The sequence below is a fragment of the Sapajus apella genome, unplaced genomic scaffold (genome assembly GCF_009761245.1).
Source record: "Sapajus apella isolate SASKATOON/1434 unplaced genomic scaffold, GSC_monkey_1.0 scaffold122, whole genome shotgun sequence".
NCBI classification, from domain to species: Eukaryota; Metazoa; Chordata; class Mammalia; order Primates; family Cebidae; genus Sapajus; species Sapajus apella.
This window is the reverse complement of record NW_022437062.1, coordinates 5,713,140-5,722,144: the sequence shown is the minus strand read 5'-3', so window position 1 is coordinate 5,722,144 and position 9,005 is coordinate 5,713,140. Positions and strand designations below refer to the sequence as shown.

At 43.2% G+C, this 9,005-nt stretch overlaps 1 protein-coding gene across 2 annotated transcripts in view; it reads right to left on the bottom strand.

Moving 5' to 3' along the window:
• Positions 1-7,769, bottom strand: part of AQR (aquarius intron-binding spliceosomal factor) — a 112,575-nt gene extending 104,806 nt beyond the window's left edge. The window contains exons 1-2 of one of the 2 annotated variants that reach the window (XM_032261234.1): positions 7,474-7,769; positions 2,241-2,297 (exon numbers count right to left, since the gene is read on the bottom strand). In XM_032261234.1, the coding sequence (XP_032117125.1) occupies positions 2,241-2,297; positions 7,474-7,548 (132 nt within the window). In that variant the 5' untranslated portion in view covers positions 7,549-7,769. The remainder of the gene's footprint in view (positions 1-2,240; positions 2,298-7,473) is intronic. The other variant, XM_032261235.1, reaches the window with a different exon arrangement.
• Positions 7,770-9,005: the final 1,236 nt, after the last annotated feature.

Here is a 9,005-nt window from a genome sequence, read left to right as displayed (position 1 = left end):
CCTATAATCCCAGTACTTTGGGAGGCTGAGGTGGGTGGATCACGAGGTAAAGAGATAGAGATCATTCTGGCCAACATGGTGAAACTCCATCTCTACTAAACACACAAAAATTAGCTGGGTTTGCTGGCACGTGCCTGTAGTACCAGCTACTCGGGAGGCTGCGCAGGAGAATCCAGGAGGCAGAGGTTGCAGTGAGCCGAGATCACGCCACTGCACTCTAGCCTGGCAAGAGACAGACTCCGTCACCAAAAAAAAAAAAAAAGGCAGTTGTAGTAGTGCTAGGCATTAACTTTTTAAAAAAATCCTACCATAAAATTATGAAGTGCTTTAACATGGTATAATATTACTGTATGGTAACTATAATGTCTTTTTTCTTTTTTTTTGAAATGGGGTGTTACTCTGTCACCCAGGCTGGAGTGCAGCAGTGCAATCACAGATCACTACAACTTCACTTCTGCCTTCCAGGCTCAACTATCCTCCCACCACAGCCTCCCAAGTAGCTGGGATCACAGGCATACACCACCAAACCCAGCTAATTTTTTTGTATTTTTGGTAGAGATGGGGTTTCACCAAGTTGCCCAGGTTGGTCTTGAACTCCTGGGGTCAAATGATCTGCTGCCTCAGCTTCCCAAAGTGCTGGGATTACAGGTGTGATCCATGGTGCTTGGCCTGTATCTTTTAACTGCTCCAAGTATATTTGTGAAATAAGTATTTGTAGGTGGTAAAGAGAGGGAGGTGATGAAGAAAGCAAGTCTTGTTCAACCTAGATGAAATTCTGTTACTGCTTTCATCAAATTTCAAATTAAATAACAATTACTGGCAAAAAATATATATATTTGTAAAGATTTAAGCTCAAATAAAGTAAAAAATTTGAGGTAAAAAAGTTCAGTTTTACCAAGAGCGTCTAAAGCATCATCATTAAATTTATAATAGCAGAGCTTAAAAGTCTTCATTACCTGTTGAATGGCATGCAATATGTCAATATCTATTTCATTTAAAGACTTCACTCTCTTTAAGAGACAAGATCTCATTCTGTTGCCCAGGCTGGAGTGCAGTAGCCTGATTATAGCTCACTGCAGCCTCAAACTCCTGGGCTCAGTCATCCTCCCACCTCAGTCTCCCTGGCAATTGAGACTACATGTGTGAGTCATCACACCAAGCCAATTTTAAAAAACTTTTTGTAGAGGCGAGGTCTCACTACTGTCCAGTCTAGTCTCAAACTCCTGGCTTCAGATTATCTTCCCTCCTTGGCCTCCCAAAGCACTAGGATTACAGGTATGAGCCACCGCACCTGGCCTTAGACCTCTCTTTAAGAACCTATTCCAGTGAGAATTAACCCCATATTTGGAATTTGTCATATTATTTGTTCTACATTGCTTCAATTGGACTTACTCAATTGAATAAGTTCAGTTCCCTTATTGAATATTACTGGACTTTAGTTATTATACTATACAACTCCCACTCCTTCCATCTTTATGATACACCTTTCCCTCATTTACCACTCTGAAAAAAAGATAACACAATAGATTCAATTCTAAATGAACTGTCAGAAATTTATACAGCCAGGCATGGTGGCTTATGCCTATAATCCCAGCACTTTGGGAGGCTGAGGCGGGCAGATCACCTGAGGTCAGGAATTGGAGACCAACCTGGGCAACATGGAGAAACCTTGTCTCTACTAAAAATACAAAATTAGCTGGGCATGGTGGCGCATGCCTGTAATCCCAGCTACTTGGGAGGCTAAGGCAGGAGAATCACTTGAACCCAGGAGCTGAGGTTGCGGTGAGCCAAGATCACGCCACTGAACTCCAGCCTGGACAACAAGAGCAAAACTCTGTCTCAAAAAAAAAAAAAAAAACTAGTACAAAACTTTCTGTATATTTACAAAGATATTTATTACATGATCATTTATAATAATGATAAATTAAAAACAACCTAAGAATCTATAAACAGAAAAACAAGTAAATTACATATAAACATGTTTTTTAAAAGCTTAAAGAAAATACAACAAAATGATGAGAGGTTATCTCCGGATAGTGATTATTTTCTTATGTATAGTTTACATATCTTCCAAATTTCCTAACATGAGTAATTGTTAAGTTTGATAAGCAAAAATTGTATATTTTGTAGATTCTTAGGCTGTTTTTAATTTTTTAAAAACCATGAAAAGCTTTTGTTGAAATAACCCTTTAAAAGGAGTGTAACTTCTCAAGAATTATGTTGCAAACAAAAATACTTACCTTTATATCAAAAGGTGATTTCTTCTTGATGTGAGGAGCCCAGTATTTACACGCTAACTGCAAAAGTAAACAGTATAAACAGTAAGTCACAGACTTATGCCATTGTAGAGCTAGAAGACAGATCATTTAGTGATAAGCTGTTTGTTAACAGGGCAGTACTGGGCACTGGGGAACAGACTAAATCTGAAGGGACTATACAGACTATACAGGCCAGTTGGCATCCTTGACCCCCAAACCACTAAATGCCAGTAGTGCTTTGCACAACATGCCGCTGTGATTTAAACAAACAAAAAGTCCTCTCCAACCACCCGTAGGGAAACAACACAGCCCAGTTAATAACCACAAAGCCAAACATCTTCAGCAAAGTGATAAGGAAACCCTAATCTAGAAAAAATAAATGATCTGCCTGTGATTACAGTTAATATTTGAACAAGTATTACAAATGATATTCAAAATCTTCATGAATACTTTCTAAAATAATGCATCTCTAAATGATTAGTTCACATCCATACCAAAACCTAAAAAAACCAAATTGTAGTCTATCAGCTGGTTATTACAGAGAATATAAGAGTTGGTATATTTCAGCAGACTAGGCTTTACCTGTAAATTGTGAAATTTAAACAAATATATGTATTTTCTCTACATATTTAAAGAAATAGCATAGTCTTATTCATAGAGTTTCGTTTAAAAAAACCAATTATAATTTCTTTAAAAATAGATCGTGACACTGCACTCCAGCCTGGGAGACAGAGGGAGACTCCGTCTCAAAAATAAATAAATAAATAAATAATAAAATAAATAGAAAACTGGCAAGCACAACTTAATATATTTGTAAAAAGGCAGGGCAGGTGAGGTGGCTCACACCTGTAATCCCAGCACTTTGGGAAGCTGAGGCGGGCGGATCACCTGAGGTTGGGTGTTTGAGACGAGACTGACCAACATAGAAAAACCCCATCTCTACTAAATATACAAAATTAGCCAGGTGTGGTGCCACATGCCTGTAATCCCAGCTACTCGGGAGGCTGAGGCAGGAGAATCCCTTGAACCTGGGAGGCGGAGGTTCAGTGAGCCACGATCGTGCCATTGCACTCCAGCCTGGGCAACAAGAGAGAAAAATCTCAAAAAAAAAAAAAAAGTGACTACTCTGCAGTGGCTGGCATATCAAGAGGTACTCATAAAGTCTGATGGATAAATAGATGGACAAATGAAGTAAAATCTGAAATGTTACTTCTGTGAAGCTGTCCTCAACACTACCTGATGGTGACAACTGCTTTCTCCTTCTCTTCATTTTATATGTAACTCTTAATAATCTTACCTTTCTATATTATGAATATTTGATTGCTTATCCATCTTTCCTTCTGACTTAATTGGAACAATTAAGAGATGGGACCTGTTTTCTTTGCTTTTATAGCTCAACGATGAACAGGGACAACACACTTAAAAAGTCTCCCAAGCAGTTAGGCTGGCCCTGAGGAACAGCCTCTAAAAACATTACAGTAACTTCCTACTTAAATGACACCTTCCAGCTGGGCATGGTGGCTCACACCTGTAATCCTAGCACTTTGGGAGACCAAGGCAGGCAGATCACCTGAGGTCAAGAATTGGAGACCAATGGCCAGGCGCGGTGGCTCAGGCCTGTAATCCCAGCAAAACGCGAAACCAAAAAAAAAAAAAAAAAAAAAAAAGAATTGGAGACCAGCCTGGCCAACATGGTGAAACTCCATCTCTACTAAAAACACAAAAATTAGCCAGGCGTGGTTGCGGGCGCCTATAGTCCCAGCTACGCAGGAGGCTGAGGCAGGAAAATTGCTTGAATCCAGAGGTAGAGGTTGCAATGAGCCAAGACTGCATCACTGCACTGCAGCCTGGGAGACAGAGCGAGACCCTGTCTCAAAAAAAAAAAAAAAAGATAAGCAAACATTTATGTAGCATCTATCATGTCTCTTCTCTGAGCTTCTCCTTTCCCTTGGGATCTAACGTGTAATGTCTCAAATATCAGTATCTCACAGTATATATATACCGCCCTCCCTCAAACTCTCTAGTCTCATGTAAAATAAAAACTTTCCATTCCCCACTTACTACAACTATGACAATATAAACTGTTTAAAGTAAACCTTGCTAAAAGACAAAAAGGAAATAAAAATGTAATGGTATAAAAAGGTGACATCACGAAGTTTAGATCTCTAATCTTTTTAAAACTAAATTTTAACCTCTTGATCTCATTCATACAATAAATAATTTTAAAAGTACCTTTTCTGGCTAGGTATGCCACATGCTCAGAAATTAAATTAAAAAGAAAAAATGAGAAGAAAACACCTAGTCTAGGCCCGGGCGCGGTGGCTCACGCCTGTAATCCCAGCACTTTGGGAGGCTGAGGTGGGTGGATCACGAGGTCAAGAGATCGAGACCATCCTGGTCAACATGGTGAAACCCCGTCTCCACTAAAAATACAAAAAATTAGCTGGGCATGGTGGTGCATGCCTGTAATCCCAGCTACTTAGAAGGCTGAGGCAGGAGAATTGCTTGAATCCGGGAGGCGGAGGTTGCGGTGAGCCGAGATAGCGCCATTGCACTCCAGCCTGGGTAACAAGAGCGAAACTCAGTCTCAAAAAAAAAAAAAAAAAAAAAAAAAACACCTAGTCCCAAGATGTCCCCTCTACCTAGAAAACCAATTCGCCCACTTTCCTCTCTAAATTTCAAAGTCCATCTCAAATGATACTTTCTCAATGAGAAAATTCTTTCCTTCAACAAAGTAATCATTTTATGCTCTTTTCTCAAAGCACTTCCCTCATACCCCAATCTGGCATTTCTCACATTAAACTATGGCGAGTTCTTTTAAGTCTCTTAAAGTCTCCTTCCATAGACTGTGAACTCCTTGAAGGCAAAGATTACCCTTCTTAGCCCGGAAGTGCCTAAACAGTTTCTGGCAAATATTAGACATTAATGCTTGTACCCATGGCCCAAGATTGCTGAGAACCTTCCTTTCTCCCACTATATCTTAATGATCTGGCACATTTGTTCATTAATTCATAATGAACTTATGTGTTCATTTGACAAATACTCATCATACAACGTGTGCCTAGTACAATACCAGGTGCTGGGAGTACATGGGGAATAAAACAGACATGTTCTCACAATCTAACCCAGGATACAATAAATGCCATGTTTACAAACAATGTGCTCTAGGATATCTCATTCAATCCTGTGTTGTTAAATATCATCTAGGGTCAGTAACTCCCAAATTTATATTCAAGCCCAGATCTCACCCATGTGCTCTAGACTGACACATTCAATTGCCTTCTCAACGTTTCTAACTGAATACCTACTAGGTATCTTACACTTTACATGGCCAAAACAGAAATCTTGATATTATTCAAAGAACAATCTCTCCTTCTAGTCTTCCCAATCTTAGTAATGGCCAAACCATTCACCCAGTTGTTCAAACTATTCTCAGTTTGTCTCTTTCCTCCACCCCTACACAAGCAATCATCAAATTCTATTGCCTCTAGCTTCAGAACATATTCAGTATACGTCATTCTCTAATAGTACAGAGCACTACTTTTACCTGAACTAACTGGTAACCCTGTTACAACTTTTATTCCCTCATTCCCATCCACTTTCCACACTTCAGCTACAGTGATCTTTCTAAAATATTATTCACCAGATTGCAAAAAATCCAAACTTCTTCAGATTCCAAAACTGTAAATAATCTGGTCCCCACATGCTCTGTCTTCCTTTCATATCATTCTTAGATTCTAGCTTCCTGGCCTTCGTGTGTGTGTGTGTGTGTGTGTGTGTGCACACGCGCTACAAAGTTTTGCTCTTGTTGCCCAGGCTGGAATGCAATGGCGCGAACTCAGTTCACTGCAACCTCTGCCTCCCGGATTCAGGTGATTCTCCTGCCTCAGCCTCCCTAGTAGCTAGGATTACAGGCATGCACCACCATACCCGGTTAATTTTGTATTTTCAGTAGACACCAGGTTTCTCCATGTTGGTCAGGCTGGTCTCGAACTCCCGCCCTCATGTGACCCACATGCCTTGGCCTCCCAAAGTGCTGGGATTACAGACATGGGCCACCGCGTCCAGCTAAAGATTTTAAGGACAGCCAGCCATAGTGTAGTCCCTGTAGTCCCAGTGCACACCTGCAGTCCCAGCTACAAGGGAGGCTGAGATGGAAGGATCACTCGAGCCCAACAGTGGGAGACCAGCCTGGGCAACATAGTGAGGCCCTATCTTGAAAGAAAAAAAGGAAGGAAAGAAAGGAAGGAAGAGGTTTTAAGAAGGCAAGGGACATGATGAGATTTGCACTTGTATGAAATCACTTGGAAAGCAACATGAATAAGCTAGAGGGGAGCAAGAAGAAAGACAATATGACAGATTAGGATACCTTGGTCCAGGTGGAAAATAATGGTAACACGGCTTAGGGTGACAAAGATGCAGAACAACCGACAGATTCAAAAGATATTCAGAATGTAGAAATGTACGGGTTAAAGGAAAGGGAGGATTCAAAATTGCTCCTAGGGTTCTGCCTTAGCAAATCTGCTGAGACAAGGAATAAAGAATAAAGAAGCAGGTGGACATGATAACTTCTACGTTGAACTACTTACACTCTTACACAACTCTCAAATAAATAGGAATGAGGAATGTTGCTGACAACCACAGGGCTGTGTTTCCCTATCCAAAGCCAACTGTGGCTCACAATACAACGTAGTAAACAGATTCTAAAGGAACGCTCTCAAACTGCAGAATCACTCTCCACTTAGATGGATCTATTGGGAGGTGTCTTGTCAGTTTCTCTTCACTGCTCAAAAACCCAGGACACTCTACACACCAGGAAAAAAACTATTCCTACTTGAAGAGGGAGTCCAGCATCACTCTGCTGAGAAGCCTACTTGCCAGTCTCAGATGAAACGGGCTGTTCCCCCCCTCTCTGAATCAGCTGCTCCTGAGACAAACTCCAATACAGCCAACCTCATATAGTTTTCTTTTTATATGTCTGTCCTCCTTGAGCCATGGAGTTCTGGTCAAGGCAGCCTCTTTCACCAGGGTATGCCCAGCACTTGGCATTAGTGGTTGGCACAGAGCTAATACCCAGTAAAAAGACTTGTGTGAATGAATTAACAAACGAATGCCTCCTCGGAGGTCCTAGTCCCGGAAAAAAAAAACCCACCACCAGGCCTCGGGGCCACGACCTCCTTACCCACTCACACACACCACACTCGCCCCAGCTCACCTGGGTCACGAACTCCGCGTTGATCTGGGACACCGTAGGGGCCACGATCTTCTTGGGCTGCGCAGGGGCTGCCATGGCAGCACTCTCCCCTCCACTCCAGTGGAAACGAAAGGACCGTCCCAAGCAGCAGCAAGTCTGGTCCACCTCCCCTAAGCAGCTGCCCGGGCGCCTAACTCCGCGTTGCACGGACGCTCCGGGCCGGATATCCTCAGCCTTCAGAGTCCCCTACGGAACCCGTACAACAGCCCATGCGTTCCCTGGGAAGCGGAATGGCTTGTAGCCGGAAGTTCATGCAGTCGTTGCAGTTGAGCTAGAGAGCCAAAGGCTTTGACCTCCTCTGTACGCGCTCTCTAGCGGGCGGCAGACAGAAGACACCCTGCTGGCGGGATTAGAATGGCTGGGAGAGGCCCGGTGGATGGTGTTGGGTGGGGTTTCCCGTGGTTAGTGAGGAGTGGAGGGCGGGGTGAATGGGAATTTGTTTTTTTTTCAACCCTACAGAAAAAAAAAAGGGGCCAGTGCGGTGGCTCACGCCTATAATCCCAACAGTTTGGGAGGCCGAAGCGGGCGGATCAGGAGGTCAGGAGAGCGATACCATCCTGGCCAACATGCTGAAACCCTGTCTTTACTGAAAATGCAAAAATTAGCTGGGTGTCGTGGCGCGCGCCTGTAGTCCCAGCTACTAGAGAGGCTGAGGCAGAAGAATCGCCTGAACCCGGGAGGCGGAGGTTGCAGTGAGCCGAGATCATACCATTGCACTCCAGCCTAGGCAAAAAAAACGAAACTCCGTCCCCGTCCCTAAAAACAAAAGCAAAACCAGCCTGGGAATACGGGCTGGGTTTTAACTGCCTTTAACAGTAATGGAGGTAAAAATTGACATACTGTAACACAGCCGGGCGCTGTGGCTCACACCTGTAATCCCAGCATTTTGGGAGGACGACTCAGGCGTTCCAGACCAGCGTGGCTAACACGATGAGACCCCTTCTTTACTAAAAAAAAAAAAAAAAAAAAAAAAAGAATTAGCAGGGCATGGTGGCGGGCGCCTGTAGTCCCAGCTACTGGGGAGGCTGAGGCAGGAGAATCGCTTGAAGCCGGGAGGCAGAGGTTGCAGTGAGCCGAATTCGCACCACTGCACTCCAGTCTCTGCAACAGAACGAGACTGCGTCTCAAAAAATAAAAACAAATTGATATACAATAACCCACACATATTTAGGTTGTAAAATTTGATGCGTTTTGATATGATCATATATTTGTGAAACTATGGCCAAAATCGTAAGTATAAGCGGCCGGGCGCGGTGGCTCAAGCCTGTAATCCCAGCACTTTGGGAGGCCGAGGCGGGTGGATCACGAGGTCAAGAGATCGAGACCATCCTGGTCAACATGGTGAAACCCCGTCTCTACTAAAAATACAAAAAATTAGCTGGGCATGGTGGCGCGTGCCTGTAATCCCAGCGACTCAGGAGGCTGGGGCAGGAGAATTGCCTGAACACGGGAGGCGGAGGTTGCGGTGAGCCGAGATCGCGCCATTGCACTCC